This window comes from Giraffa tippelskirchi, chromosome 5, assembly GCF_054371585.1.
Source record: "Giraffa tippelskirchi isolate mGirTip1 chromosome 5, T2T-mGirTip1v1.2.pri, whole genome shotgun sequence".
Lineage (NCBI taxonomy): Eukaryota > Metazoa > Chordata > Mammalia > Artiodactyla > Giraffidae > Giraffa > Giraffa tippelskirchi.
In genome coordinates this window covers 90,291,723-90,307,950 of record NC_137279.1, presented here as the reverse complement: position 1 = coordinate 90,307,950, position 16,228 = coordinate 90,291,723, and the positions used below count along the sequence as shown (strand labels likewise).

Below are 16,228 nucleotides of genomic sequence, written 5' to 3'. Positions count from 1 at the left end.
GAGGTCATATAAGATGATGCATAGACTCTGAGAAATGGATGGTAAATAGACCCAGGAGGATGATAGCAATGTCTCTCAGTTTACTGTGGGCTCATATTTTTTTAAAAAGTCATTCTCTTGGTCAGCAAAGAGAGAAAACTGGTTCTGGAGTTAATAAGTACACTATCAGTGAAGCAGCCATTGTATCCAATACCGCCAAAGTTTAGCCCTTGGAACTAAGTTTCTAATACCTAACACCACCCACATCCTTGCCCAGCCCTGACCACAAGTTCTCAATACCTGGCTTGGATTTGTTGTTCTAGACTGTGTTGCCTTCGCATCCCAAGCTGGTAGAGCTGGTCCCACTGCTGAGCCAGCCCAATGGTGCTGTATTTAATATCCAGGACCAGAGCCTCTTCTAAGCTTTCTCCCAGGTCCTCAATCTTGGTCAGTTTATGCTTCATTGCCTGGATTTCCTTTTGCTTCCTCTGGAAAATGACAAAGAAGAGAAGCAGTTATCTGGGGTACCAGGTCAAATCTAGGAATAACTTGGAAGGTAAGAAGCTGATAAATTTAGATTTCCCTTCATTGCTCCTTTTCAATTATCTTCAGGAATTTTCCCGTCCTTTGTAAAAATTGAACTACACAGGAAAACCATCTCAATTCTCTATTCCTCATTTATAAAATGGTAGGAAGTTTAACTGATATGACCTCTCTCATTTTGGTAATCTGTAATATATAAATCTAAGGGTTAGCAGTCATACACTGTAGATAGAGAAGGGTAGGAATTCTAGGATCCATGCATCGTCAGCTTGGACAGACTTCTACAAGATGCTTCTGTCAGGCACATTAAATGCCAAATATCTGCATTTAGGTCACGCTTTGTCAACAGGGAAATATCTTTCCCTAAAGAAGGGAGAAGTGAATTGGTTGTGAGGATGGGGTATGTGTGAAAAGTGTGAAAATATATTAGATATTACAGTGGTTTGTGGTTCTCCAAAAATCAATCCTACCTGATAACATCTTTTTAGCATTAAGTTCTCTCATTGGGGATAAATTAGATTTAATTAATTAAATATTTTTCTGGTGGGGAGGCAATACTAAAGATAAGGTAAAAGTTAAAAATACTGTTCTAGCCACTTCTTCACCCAATTGTTGAGAGATGATTTATATTCAATTTTATTTTCTTACCACATCAAATAACATAAATTTGTCAATGTTACAAATTGTAGGCTATGAGCTTTCATATTTGTTCACTTACTTAATAACTATAGTAAATCTATAATGTAGATATTATTGACTCCATTGTATAGACACAGAAATTAAAGTTGAGATTTAAGCAAACTGACATCCACGTCCATGAAGTGGTGGCCAATGGTTAGAATGCAAATTGTTGGCAAGATTGACAATAGAGCCTTAGGTTTTTGACTTTTAGGCCAGGAGATTTACCTAAAGGAATCACCAGTTTCCTTTGAGTAGTTCTTTTTGAACTCCTGTAAATTCCAGCAATATTTAGAACTAATGAATAAACATTACGTACTTTATTTGCTTCCAGCTGGGATTCTAGTGTTCCTGTTTCTTTCAGCAAAGATCTAGTTTAGAACCAGAGGAAAACATTACTTATAATATCAGAAGTCAGTATGTTACACAAATAGACCAACCCAGATCTCCTACACTTCTATAAGTTTTTCCAAGTTATATGGCCTTTCTGAAATGAATTTTCACAATGCCAATTTTTCATGAAATCAGACCCTCTCTGTTGATTTGGTAACCTTGATGGACAGATGAAAAGGAAAGTAAGGTTCCTTTGTGCCTACAAGAGAGCTTCCATATTCTCCTAGTTCTTATTCTCAAATACACCCTTAACCTGATGTAAGCAAGACTCCACCTAGTGGGAGATAGGGCCAGAATGATACACAGGCTTCTCCTTCTTATCCCACATTTTATTTAAGGGCCTTCTTACTCCATATATATTTAATTTATCAGATTTGCAGTGGGATGAAGATACTTTAATACTAAGGCCTCCTTAATTAATTCTTTCAGAATGATATAACAAAACAAACAGGATAACATAAAATACTGACCCATCCAGAAAATATTCCCTGGATATGGAGGTCCAGAACAGGAATCAGAAGAGAGAAAAGGAAAATCACGTTAACATGGATTATTTCAATGATCTTCTTTCTTCAGATTTGTGATACATTCTAAGTTCTTTGTACCTAAAGTATGAATCTGTTCAACCCACTGTCCTCAAAGTGTCCCCCATACTGAGAAACTCAGAGCCTTCTGTGCAGCTCGTTGCTTTAGGATGAAGAGCTCAGGTGTCAGGTGATATGCTCAGTATTGGGCCCCTGCTGCCAGAGATGAGAGACCAAAGTCAGAGGCAGAGGAGGGTGAGCTGTGTATCCTTTGTCTTCAGTCAGATGCTTTTTTTTAAGCCATGATACAGGACTTCTTTCTGTTCCTTCTTTGATTTATCTTTGTCAGTGAGCTCATAGGAACAGAAGCATGAATTGTCTAAACTGACACTTTAAGCTCTCAATACTCCACAATTCTGATACACCTGCTGAATACAGTCTACCAACTTGACCACTTATTCATTTATTACACCCTCTAAGTCTCCTCTTTTCCAGGTCATTTGCCCCAGAAGATGTAAGAAATGTTATTTTCATGTATAGAGCATTTTGCATTTAATAAAAGCAATTAGCATATATTATCTCACTTGACTTGCATGACAGTTTTAGTAGTCAAGCAATATAATAGTTTCTTATAAAGTATTCACAGTATACTCTGCTCTGGTTGTACCAATAAATACATATGTGACCTTGAGCAAGTCAATTTATCTACTGAGCTTCTTTCCATATTTAGAAACAAAGGTAATAACATCAGTGCTGTACACTCTTCAAGGTTATTCTGAAAGCTAAGTGAGATAATGGATTATAAAATTACAGTGTCAAGTGCAAAGGGGAAGGCAAACATAAGTGAATGTTATTATTTTGGGGTTGTAATTATAGGCAAGAGGAAAAAAAGTGAGACTTTCAAATAGTGAATAAAGAATGGGCAATGAGATGAAGTTCTCATTTCTCAATTTTTCAATGACTGATTTAGAATACAGTCAATTCCAGATACAAAACACAGATAGGAAATGGCAATTTTAGGACAGCATAAGTACTGTAAGAATTACCCCTTTCCCTCATGTATTCCATCCCCATAGTGAGTGGAATGTGTGGCATAAGGATCTTGAGTTTGGGGTTATTACAGCATACCTGGTCTCTAAGATCCAATTAAGGAAGTCACTGGCATTCTGTTCAAATTCCTGGCACATCTCAAAGTTCTTGATCTGTCTTGCTTCTTCTTTTTTCAACTCCTGGTCTCTTTCCTGAAACCCCAAATCACAGATAGTAGTGTGCACATTGAAGACTTTTTCTTGCAATAAAATAACTGGTTCCTAGGCTCATCTGCACATCTCCCCTCTTCCAAATTTCACCTGCCTTCCAAAGGCATTGCCTGTGTGCTCAAATTTCTTCCAGTTCACCTCTTTTCATCTCAGAAATATGAAAGAAGCTTATCCAACATTTCATAAGTACTTGCAGGTGTTATCAAGCCCAGTAAAAAACAAGCTAGTAATAAAGGCAAGTCTTTCCTCATCTCAGTATTTTTCCAGTTGAAATTTCATTTAAATGAAAAGATAATAAGAGTTTCCATCTAAAATTGGTGAGTTTATAGTGAAATTTTTCTTTGCAAACTTGTATTTCCCATAGCTTCAATAATGAGCATTACTATAGACAGAAAAAAATTAAACACAAGCACATTAAAAAGGCACTTTTGGAAGTTTGTATTAAAGAGAAAATGCTTTTGAGCATATAGACTGCAAAGATATATATACAAGCCTCATGAGCTTTTCATAACATATTTTTAGAGCCATCTTCTGGAGCTTATGTTTGCTTCTCTGAATCACCAATCAGCACTCAGACACTTGAGACTGTCTAAACTATAGGGCATAGGGCTCTGCCTATAATGAACGTATTTCCAATTTTTTTCTTAAATTGACTCAGTTCATGACTGCTGTCCCAATATAATTATTAACAGTGTTCCTTTTTCTCTCAAAGTCCCCAAATTCAGAAAATAAATCAAATGATCATGTTCTCTATAGCTAAAGGAAGTATCTTCTCTGCCCCAAACTACCTTGATGGTATCAGATAGGTGTTTCCAGACTCTCTCTAGCACCTCCACTGTTAACCAGGTATAGGGGCTGGAGGGCACATTTAAGGCCTTAATCTGCTGGTCTAGCTCTCGCAAATCATTGAAGTCTCCTTGGGCCTTTGTCAAGGAGGCCAATAAGGCCTCATGGTCCTTCTGCAACTCCTGGATTGCATTCAGGGAGCTACAGTGCACAGGCTCTGACAGGTCCTCCTCGGCCTTCTCACACCAGTTGTTGAAAGCTGAGGCCTTGTTTGCGAATTCCATGAATAGAACTTCTGCCTATAAAGATAAAAGACAATTTCATCTTTTCCAATAAAGTTCATCAGCAGAAAAGTAAAGAGGATAAAAAAATGACTGTCTTCAAATATTTTCAGTACCAACACTCTAAGAGAGCAGAACTAAAACCAGTGGAGACCATGCAATCAGATGGGTGGACATGTGAGTTCAAGGTACAAGCCCTGATCCAAGCATTTTCTCTCTTCTTCCAACACTTACAAATGAAGTTGGATAACTTCTAGGATTATTTTAGCCATAAGATTCCCAAAGTGACAAGGGTAGTTTTCAATGATAAGATTTCATGATTTCTTTTTCTGATGTCTGTGTTCCGTGACTAATTGGCACATAGTATAACCTGCATGAATTAAGTTTAAGTGAATGAATGGATGGATGATTAGATTAAATAAAAATCATTTGTGGGATAGGCATTTCTTCTTTCTCTTCTGTGATCTACAGCCCTCACTGCTTTGATGTTTACTTGTGTATACTGAATTGTCTTCCTACCTTTCTCTAAACCTTGTTCAGAGCTCATTTCATGCCTAAATTCCCTGCTTAAATCCATTTCTTACCCTCTAACCTATATCTTTAGCCATACAATACTCTCTGGAGTATTCTGAATGACTGTAAATTTCTAAATAAGAGAAATAGTATGGATTTTTCCAAACAGAAGGTAATACAAAGTTTTAGATTTAAAACACACCATATATTTTGTGTCAGCTGATTGTATTTTCAAAGAGATTTTGTTATACAGATATGAGAATCAGTTTTCATCTCAAAATGGGTTAAGAGGAAAAAAACTGACCCAAATGGAAGGGAGATTGCAAAGGTATTGTATACCATTAAGTTGTCGCTGTATTCATTTCAGCAATCTGTACACCAAAATAGTCCAACACAGAAAAAAACTATTACTGTCCCTACCCTGTAAGGACATGGAAACCTATAAATAATGTCATATATTTTCATAATATGGTGTATCAACTGAATATTTTACAGAGATTTTATAATCATAGAATAAGATAATATGTGGTTGCCCATTAATTGCTTTAATTTTGTACTTAAGATAAGTTTCCATAGGTTCTATGTCCCTCACTACAGTTAAAATTAAGAGTCTGACTTTTATTTGTGTGTTTCCTGATTCCTCTAATTCTCTACTTTACTTGTTGTCAGGTACAATATCTTATGGTCTAGAAGTACTCAGTATTTTCACTGACCATCTTGATTTCCTTCTACTAGTAATAATTTTATCATCAACATCCAATATCTTAGCAGTCACCAATAGAAAGAACATTTTAATAACTATATCCATATAGAACATAGTGGTTTATGTTGCATTTTCAGGTCCATTATCTCTTTTGATAGTAATAACAGAACAAGACATGATGGTGATATTACCCTATTTTCTAGAGAAATCAAAGTTCAGAAATGTTAAGCAACATATAGAAGGTCCCCCAGCTAGGAAAGATGAGAACACAAATTTTACTTGTCTAATATTCCTTTTATTTGAGTTAGAAAAAACACAAGAGCAATCTTGACTCCTACATGCCAGTATTAGTTCTACCTTAAATTAAGATCTTCTAGTCCTTGTCTCACCTACTTGTTTCCAATATATGTGCCAGACTTCCATCATAAGTCAGCTGAATAACTGATTAATCAGTCAGAAAAAAAAAACAACTTATCAATCTAAAAATGAATTACTTCATGTTTATAAGTATGTCTTCCCGATTCTTCGCAATATACTCACTCAGTAGTCTATAGTATTCAAACATGGTTTCCAGTATCTATTTCTGGATATAGATATTCAAGGTCAGATTATGGCTCATCATTTTTTTTTTACCTCCAGTAAGGGCCGTCGTTTCTCTAGCAATTCCTGTCTATGATCTTCAGAGGCTTCCAGCAGCTGTTCCCAGCGCCTTTGCAGGGCAGCATGGCGCTCCTCAATGGCTTTGGTCTGGCTGTGTTCAGCAGCCACAAGTTGATCCTTCAGGTCAGTTATCTCAGACAATCTCTCTTGCTGGAAGCTCTGCAGACTGTCGTGCAATGTGTCCTGAGAAAGACCCATAGAGATGGTGTGAACAGAAAAATAATGCAGATTCCAAGGGGTCATTCACACCTGGGTTCCACCAGATTGGACCTATGCAATAGTTTAGAGTAGTGGACGATTTTTCCAAAAAGGAAATTTAACTTAGAGACTTTCATAAAAATTTGGAGTTGGAATTATGGTTAAATTCCAGTGTTTTAAAACTGGATTTTTAGATTAGGTGCAAAATTAATATTAAGGGAGATTTGGACCATGATGTGATATTCCAAATCTTCCAAATCAAAATTAAATCCTTCTTAAGGCTCACTTTCTAAGACTCTTTTATATCACTTATTAGATTTTGCATTCTAATTAGTATTAATAACAGTGCACTATTAGAAATTGTGAAAGTATGCAAACTAACAAAAAACTTTTTACAGGTGACAGTGTGTCTGTGTCTGTGTAAATGATATCAAAATCACAAAATTCAGAATGTTCCACTTCTAGTTTTAACAGAGTGATGTGTATTTGACCAATCCTCCCTTTGAGAACAATTTTAACCCCTGGATAAAAGCATAAAAAATCAGCTGTTTGAAAGGGATCAGGATGCAACTCAAACAGCTATAACTTGAGGGATCAAAATTACAGGGAGAAGGAAATAGTAGCAAAATAAGAGTGATACTCTCTGTCACTTTTTCCTTTGAAGTATAAACTGTACAGGGTGAAGTTGCAGAGAAAGCAGCTTCTCAGAGCTTTTGATCATCACATTAGAACTAAAAGGACAGAAACTAGAATTCTGGGAAACTGAAGCATCCACTATTTGAGGAAACCATGAAAAGGGAGCTGCAGAAAAGGAGGCTCAATAATCTCCTTGTATGTCCCCCTTAGGGCATTTACAGATTCCTGAATACAAGTTGTAGAAATCAAGCAGAAAACAGTAGCTAAGAATCAAAAATCTAAACAATCTAAAGAATATAAAATCTAAACAATCTAAAGAATCTAAAATCTAAGAATTTTCTGCAGTCACAGTGTTGAGATCAGGAAACATCAAGTAGGAGCAGACTTAGTGAAAGAGGTTTAGCTGAAGTCTCTAAAGGTTCTACATTTAAGAACAAACAAAAATGGCTAATCTTCAGAAAAATTGAAATCATATCTTGAATCACTACTGAGAAAAGTAGGGATTGGATAGGGCATGAGATAGGAGAGAGATATTAAATTATAGCTTTAAACAAAAACTCATGAATTAATTACTTTAAATGTAAATGGATTCACTACTCCATGAAAATCATCAAAGTAGATAATAAATCAACACTCAACTATATGATATTTATAAGAGACAAATCTAAGACATATTGACACTCTGTACTTCTATGTTCATTGCAGCGTTATTCACAATAGTCAAGATATGGAAACAAACTGCCTGTCAAAAGAACAATGGATAAAGAAGATAGGTGATATACATATATGGAATACTATTCAGTCATGAGGAAGAAGGAAACCTTGCTATTTGCAACAACTTGGATGAAACTTGAGACCATTATGCTAAGTGAAATGTCAGGAACAGAAAGACAAATACTGCATAATGTTATTTATATGCTGAATATAAAAAAGTCAAACAGAATATATTGGAGGTGAGGGAAATGGGGAGAAATTGGTAAAAGGGCAAAAACTTCTATTTATAAGATTAACAATTCTGGAGATCTAATGTACAGCATGGTAATTATAGTTAATATTTCTATATTATGTACTTTAAAGTACATAAGTCTTACAAGTCTTACCTGTTCTCATCTTAAAAAAAATGATAATTATGTCACAGAATGAAGGGGGTAGTTAATACTATAGTGATAGTCATGTTGCAATTATGAATGTACAAAATAAACAACAAAAACTATAAAGACATAGAAATGTTTCTAAAAGAAATGGAAATAGATGTACATTGCAAACAGTAAACAAAAGAAAATTGGGGTAGTACACTAATATGTGAAAAAAAAACTTTAAGAAGTGTTTAAAAAGATGTGTTATTAGAGAGAAACTTTGCATAATTAAAAGAATTAATTCATCAAAATGATTTCATAATTCTAAATGTCAACATAACTTTTAACCTAGCTTTAAAATATATAAAACTAAATATTTAAAAAAAAAAAAACATGAGCAACAGACTCTGATAGGTAATATAAATCATTGCAAAATCTTTTTAATTGGACAAAGTCTATTCACCAAAACAAGTCATTTGTTGGATATAAAGCAACCTCCTAAAATAACACAGAATGTGTTTTTAAAATAAAGTTAAATAAACTAGATATAAATGTCAAAAAGATAATTAGAAAATTCCCAAGTGTTTAGAAATTGAACAATGCACTACACAATAAATAGTGAGTCAACTGAGAAATTATGTAAGAAATAACAGAATATTTTTAATTAGATGATAACAAAAATAACATGAAATCTGTGAGATGCAGCTAAGGATTTACTTAGAGGAAAATGTATATTCTTAACATCAATATACTAGAAAAGAAGAATGGTTAACTATTTAACAACATCAATATCTATCTTAATTTTTTTGAATCAAGTAATCTCAAAGAAAGTTAAAAAATTATAAAGATAAAAAGATATTAATGGAATATAGTACAAAGATAAAACAGAGAAAAATTAAGTGGTCAAAAGTTGGTTCTCTAATAAAAATGAGCACTTACTGGCAAGACTGATGAGGGAAAAAGAACTAGCAAATTATCTCTATCACAAAGGGAACAATTTTACAGATCCTACAGATAATAAAACCACAACATTTGGGAATGAAATAACCCTATGTGTGAAGCTTCTGTGTGATGTGGGTCTTGGACTTCCTGGGCATTTATGAACAAGGCAACCCTGCTCTCACCTGTTTTGCCAGGAGAGTGGAGAGGGCAGCGAGATCCACATCATTGCTATTGGTCTTCAAGCTTGTTTCTTTCTCAGCTGAAGAACAAAGGTAATTCATAAGAAGAGAAAGAGAGTTGGTTTTATATCAGGCTTGGCAAAGAAGAAAGGCATATTTACTATTGACCACAAGAGAGCCTCTTGACTCTCCAAGTAGATGATTCCTTAGAATATGGAAGTGGGAGCCAGTAAACTATTTTTCTAGATGTATACAGGATAAACTGACTGAAACAGAGCTAGAACCAAGAGAACTTCTGGATGTTTCATTGAACAAAGGAAATCTTCAGCTTAGACATAAATTATAAGTAAATCAAACACAGAGTTTATTTTCTAGAATGTTTGCCATGACCCTATCTTTCTGAATATCACATGGAAATCACCAATTTCCAAAAAAAGATGTTCTCTGAGATTATAGTACTAAGTTATTCTCTCAGCATATGTTTCTATAAGTTTGTGTGTGTGTACGCATGTGTATTTTTTGCACACATGTAACTTTAATTGTAATTGTGTTCAGACAAGATAGGAGTGGGTGATGAAGGGGGCATCTTTCTTCCCATAGTGAGCAACAGAGCCCTGGGATCCATTCAACAAATTGAATTATCAGCATTTCCTCAAACCCAGAGGCCATGTTCCTCAAATGGATGCATGCTAAGTCACTTCAGTTGTATCTGACTCTTTGCAACCCTATGGAATGTAGACTGCCAGGCTCCTCTGTCCATGGGATTTTTCAGGCAAGAACACTGAAGTGGGTTGCCATGCTCTCCTCCAGGGGATCCTCCCGACCCAGTGATCGAACTCACATCTCTTATGTCGCCTGCATTGGCAGGTTTGCTCTTTATCACTAGCGACACCTGGGAAGCCTCCGGTCCTCACACATCATACCTATCCAGGCCTCAACCACATCAGCCTTCCAGTTGAACTGCTGAAAGTCATAATCATCTTTCAGTTGTGACTTCCAAACAGCCAATGACTTGGCCAGAGAAGGAATCTTTTCATTTAGAGCCTGTATCTTGTTAGAAATCTTCTCTTTATGCTGACTTTCCTCCTGTATCACCGAGGTTGAAAGGAGGAGAGATAGATATATTGATGAATGTTCAGAGCCAGAAAAGTGAAATCCTTTGCACTATTAAAAAACTTTCATCTCTCTCCTTCCAAATATATAGCTATTCTTTTCTAGGTCCAGTGAAATTATTCTATTATTCATCTATAATAAAATATCTATTACCCAGATGATATTGTCCAGCATTTGGACAGTCTCATGTTTGTCCATGTAAGTGTGATCTTCTTAGTTGGCATAAGCATCTCAAAGGTACAGAATCATCTGTTTAGGATTCTTTGTACAGCCTTTAGATCATTGAGGTTCTGTTAATACCAGCATTTAAACAAAAGAATGTTCTCAAATTACAAAGAGATTGCAGTGTGATCCTCATCTCTAGAGGTCAAAGAAATTTCTTCACATTCTTACAGTACTCTATGACCAAAGCAACTCATGTGTAAAATATTTTTAAATGTCATATTCTGCATAGAGCATGAGTCAATGAATGATTTTTAAATATCTAAAAAGTATACCTATAAGACTTTGAAAAAAAGCTTCCAGAAAAGAGCAATAATTAAATAGATAATTGTCTGCTGAAACAATAACAAAAAGGCAGTTTGAAAGAGATTACCAAAGTTGTGCATGATTTTAGCAAGGTTCATGATTCTATATTCAGGCCAATCCTTTTTTGAAGATCCTTTTTATGACCTGGAATCCCTGGAGTATCTCACCTTACTCAGGATGTCTTCTCCTTGAGCACACACATTTTGCACTCGAATCTCATGGACAGCAAAGTCATTCTCCAAAGCTTCAAGCTTCTTTTGCAAGCTCTGTGTGAGTGAGTCAGTGAGAATCAAAACTTCCAAAATTAACAATCCATCCCACTCACATTCTGATTCCTTTTGATGCCATTCACCAGCAATGATTCAACTAAGTTGGCAGACTACATGACTGTTCACTTATTCCTGCATAGCTCCAGTAAATTTCCCTTCCTGAATTCCTCACTTCTCAGAAAGGCAGTCTTATCAAAGAGCCAAAGGAATACATGTGACATTGTTTATAACTAACCATGCCACTTGAGACTTCTGGATTTGGGAGTGAGTATTGGTCAAGCTAATACAAAAGTATTTCTCCATGTTGAAATGTATGCATAATGATTCTTGGAAACATTCCATCTAGCAGAAAAATATTTAGTATCAAGAACATCATATGCTAAGAACTGACCTGAAAGTTTCTTCTCCCACCAGAAGAAAGATTCTAATTTTACAGGTAAAAATGTTGATTACTTAAGAATAGATTCAAATTAAACAGAAGAAAACTGATCCATTCTGCCAGTTCCTCACCTGAGTAGCAGCCAAAGTGTCTCCAGAATCCCCTTGGGCAACCATAGCTTCCTTTTCACTGATCCAAGCTTCCTCTTCCTCAGCATTCTCCATGAATTCCAAGTATTCTAGGGATTCTCCCAACTGAATCCCTCTGTAACAGGAAAGTAACCCCCACCCAAAATAAGAGAAAAAAAAAAAACACTAATGAGCAGTGGAAGTGTAGCAAAGTGGCACAATCTTATAAGATTTTAAGATTTTGGCTGTTTGGGTGTAAGGGAGAAAAATACTCCATTCTTTTATTACTAAGTGCTGCACATAATGTTAAAACTGGGGCGATGCATAAAGTAAAACAGACATGTGGGAGATAATGTGGTATAAAGGATAACATATGTAGGGCAACAATGATAAAAGACAGCTGCAAGCAATTGTAAGCACACCTCTAGAGAGACAGTGTCATAGAGACATAGAAACAGTGTCATTTTTTCCTGGGGTACATAGAGGAAGCTTCATGGAAGACTTGGCATTTGAGCAGGGACTTAGAAGCTAGAAGAGATTGGTAGCTAGGGATAGATGCTGAGCAGGCACTTAAGTATCTTCTCAAAATCTACCCAATACCTGCAATCCAACAAGAGAATTCGGCCTCCTATCCCCAACTCACCGAGCCTTGGTCAACTCTTTGAGCTGGTCCCAGTGTTGAACAAACTGATCAAGCTTGTCCTGGATCTCCTCTCGCGCCATAGCCGCCTTGTCTCCCAGCGTTTCTGCCATATCCAGCACATTCTGAACAACACACATCCTCCATGTCATATTTCCCCACAGCATCTCCCCATTTAGCCACAGTTTTCTAGCAAAGTATCTAGCCCTTCCTACCCTCTGGCTCATTTATAAACTGGATGTACTCAAGGCAGTCCTGATAATCCTGGGAGAATGAAGAAAGCTGCAGTAAGATCTAACATGCTAAACTTCATCAAGGATTCAGACAAATACCTTGGCATTTGCAACTAGACTACTTTCCAAGATCTGACTGATGGTCACAGGGTGACCCTGCTGCCAAGCCAACACTCAGGGTTGCCCTCTTTCCACATGGCTCAGCTCAGGTATAGCTTTTCCAGATTTTTCCCAACCTGCATCCTAATTGTCAACAACTGTGCCCTGGACTGTCAAAGGCGCTCCTTCCAGGGAAGACATGGGTTTCTACACAGATTCTTCTATTCATAAAAGGCACAATATGGAGGAGAATGCTTGTGAACTCTACAGCCAACTGTCTATGTGACCTTGGCATGCTGCCTTCACATTTTGTAGCCTCAACCTATTAGGTTGGTGCAAAAGTAATTTCTGTTTTGCATTGTTGAACTTTGCCATTTGACATTGGAATACATTCTTAAATTAATGTAGTTAAGTTATACATCATTTTAATGAACAAATTTTGCTTTATGTTTTTTGCTAATAAATTGTTACTTGCTATTTATTTTACGTGTATTTTAGACTATGGAAATTAAGTTAGACAAAAAGCAAATTTAAGCAATTTTCTTATTCGAGTTCAAAATGGGTCAAAAATCAGCAGACGACTTGCAACATGAACAATGCATATGGCCCAGGAACTGCTAATGAACATATAACTGCAAAGGCAGTTAAAGTAGTTTTACAAAGGAGACTAGAGCCTTGAAGATAAGGAACACAGTGGCTGGCCATCAGAAGTTGACAGTGACCAACTGAGAGGATCATGGAAGTTGGTCCTCTTACAACACAAGAAGTTGCCCAAGAATTCAATGTCGACCATTCTATGGTCATTTGGCATTTGAAGCAAATTGGAAAAGTGAAAAAGCTCAATAAGCAAATACCTCATGAGCTGACTGCAAATCAAAAAAAAAAAAGAAAGAAAAAAATCATCATTTTGAAGTGTCATCTTCTCTTATTTTATGCAGCAACAACAAACTATTTCTCAAATGGATTGTGATGTGTGATAAAAAGTGGATTTTATATGACAACCAACAATGACCAGCTCAATGGTTGAACTGAGAAGAAGCTCGAAAGCACTTCCCAAAGCCATATTTGCACCAAAAAAAGAATCATGGTCACTGTTTGGTAGTCTGCTATTGCTCTGATCCACTACAGTTTTCTGAATCTCAGTGAAACCATTACATCTGAGAAGTACGCTCAGCAAATCAACAGGATGCACCTAAAACAGCAATGACTGCAGCTGGCACTGGTCAACAGAAAGGGCCCAATTCTTCTCCTCAACAATGGCCAACCACATGTCACACAATCAACACTTCAAAAGTTGGATGAAATGGGCTGCAAAGTTTTGCCTTTGTAGCCCAATTATATCTACCATATCTACCTGACCTCCTACCAACTGCCTACCTACCACTCATTCAAACACCTCAACAACTTTTTGCAGGGAAAATGCTTCACAACCATCAGGAGGCAGAAAATGTTTTCCAAGAGTTCACTGAATTTTGAAGCATGGATTTTTATGCAACAGGAATATTCAAACATTTCTCACTGGCAAAAATGTGTTGATTGTAATGTTTCCTATTTTGATTAATAAAGGTGTTTGAGGCTAGTTATAATGATTTAAAATTCAGGATCTGAAACCATAAATCTTTTGCACCAACCTAATATTTATCCATAACATGAAGTGCTCTGATTATACTCTGTCTTTTCAGGTTTCATATTCCTACCTGGATAGCAGGTTCATGCGCCACCAGCTCCCCTTCTAGGCGTCTGTGCTTCTTCAGCAAATTCTGAACCCCCTGCAGATCCCTCCCATAGTCCTGGGATCTCACTCGTACCAACTTCTCCCTGAGACCAAGGAAGAAAACTTTTAGACTTTAGACATCTGAGGACATCCTAAAAAGATGACTTTCTAAGCATATGTGTTTGGCTGGGGGTATGGTGGGGGTAAATTCTGGAACACTCTCGTGTCAGTAATCACAAAGTGAATAAGTGGCAGAGTGTTTCAGCAAAATATTGGACTTAGACCAACACAAATTAAAATAACATACTGGAACAGCCTTCTCATTCATTTCTTTGCCTGTCTACATGTGTATCTTCTTCTCTTTTCTCAAGAACTCACTATTGTTTCTCTTTCAAAATGTGAAAATTACACACACACACACACACACTCACTACATATATAAAAACATGTATGCTTATATGACCTATTAATGTTAATGATTATGTATATGGTTTGCATGCCTGCTCAGCTGTGTCTGACTCTTTGCAACCCTATGGACTATAGTCTACTAGTCTCCTCTGTCCATGGGATTCTCCAGGCAACAATACTAGAGTGGGTTCCCGTTTCCATCTCTAGGGTATATTCCCGACCCAGGGATTGAACAGGGGGTCTCCTGCAACTCCCTGCCTTGGCAGATGGATTCTTTTATCACTGAGCCTTGTGGGAAGTCCATATCAATAATTAATTCAGGTAAAATAGACATAAAAACTGACATTACAGGAGTCATGACAGTTGGATTGGTTCTGAGTATAAAATGTTTGAACATCACCATGAAGTGTGGTGAAAGACTAGGTAGAAAATATCTTACTATTTCTTTTATTGGGATATAGTCATTTTCCAATATCTCACTGTTTCCAAAAAGGTTCAGAAATGTCCTCCTTGGTGCCCTATGTGCATTCCTTTCCTCTAATTCACTGATAATGGACAAGAATCAACAGTTTTATAGAAAAGGAACATGTTGAGGCAGGATAGCAATAAGACAAATTATTTGATTTGGTAAGATTTTTCCACCTCTATTTTTACAAAAAGTAGAATCAGCAAGATCAGTGCAAAGAAATAGAGGAAAGCAATAGAATGAGAAAGACTAGATATCTTTTCAAGAAAATTGGAGATACCAAGGGAACATTTCATGCAAAGATGGGCACAATAAAGGACAGAAATGGTATGGACCTAACAGAAGCAGAAGATATTAAGAAGAGGTGGCAAGAATACACAGAAGAATGGTACAAAAAAGATCTTCACGACCCAGATAATCACGACGGTGTGATCACTCACCTAGAGCCAGACATCCTGGAAAGTGAAGTCAAGTGGACCTTAGGAAGCATCACTACGAACAAAGCTAGTGGAGGTGATGGAATTCCAGTTGAACTATTTCAAATCCTGAAAGATGATGCTGTGAAAGTGCTGTAATCAATATGCCAGCAAATGTGGAAAACTCAGTAGTGGCCACAGGACTGGAAAAGGTCAGTTTTCATTCCAATCCCAAAGAAAGGCAATGCCAAAGAATGCTCAAACTACCACACAGTTGCACTCATCTCACACGCTAGTAAAGTAATGCTCAAAATTCTCCAAGCCAGGCTTCAGCAATACGTGAACCATGAACTTCCAGATGTTCAAGCTGGTTTTAGAAAAGGCAGAGGAACCAGAGATCAACTTGCCAACATCCACTGGATCATCAAAAAAGCAAGAGAGCTCCAGAAAAACATCTATTTTTGCTTTATCGAATATGCCAAAGC

The 16,228-nt window shown here is 36.7% G+C and overlaps 1 protein-coding gene and 1 long non-coding RNA gene across 2 annotated transcripts in view; one reads left to right on the top strand and one right to left on the bottom strand.

Annotated features, from left to right (window-relative positions):
* The window catches only part of SPTA1 (spectrin alpha, erythrocytic 1), a 67,819-nt gene that overhangs the window by 2,216 nt on the left and 49,375 nt on the right, over positions 1 to 16,228 (bottom strand). The window contains exons 36-47 of the mRNA XM_081485759.1: positions 14,437 to 14,557; positions 12,411 to 12,532; positions 11,771 to 11,903; positions 11,160 to 11,257; positions 10,274 to 10,446; positions 9,354 to 9,430; positions 6,293 to 6,502; positions 4,165 to 4,461; positions 3,246 to 3,358; positions 2,064 to 2,081; positions 1,520 to 1,571; positions 280 to 467 (exon numbers count right to left, since the gene is read on the bottom strand). Of these exons, the coding sequence (XP_081341885.1) occupies positions 280 to 467; positions 1,520 to 1,571; positions 2,064 to 2,081; positions 3,246 to 3,358; positions 4,165 to 4,461; positions 6,293 to 6,502; positions 9,354 to 9,430; positions 10,274 to 10,446; positions 11,160 to 11,257; positions 11,771 to 11,903; positions 12,411 to 12,532; positions 14,437 to 14,557 (1,602 nt within the window). The remainder of the gene's footprint in view (positions 1 to 279; positions 468 to 1,519; positions 1,572 to 2,063; positions 2,082 to 3,245; positions 3,359 to 4,164; positions 4,462 to 6,292; positions 6,503 to 9,353; positions 9,431 to 10,273; positions 10,447 to 11,159; positions 11,258 to 11,770; positions 11,904 to 12,410; positions 12,533 to 14,436; positions 14,558 to 16,228) is intronic.
* Positions 1 to 16,228, top strand: part of LOC145504624 (uncharacterized) — a 57,057-nt gene that overhangs the window by 17,491 nt on the left and 23,338 nt on the right. The window contains exons 3-4 of the long non-coding RNA XR_014052339.1: positions 6,299 to 6,442; positions 7,859 to 8,106. This is a non-coding gene — a long non-coding RNA (uncharacterized LOC145504624). The remainder of the gene's footprint in view (positions 1 to 6,298; positions 6,443 to 7,858; positions 8,107 to 16,228) is intronic.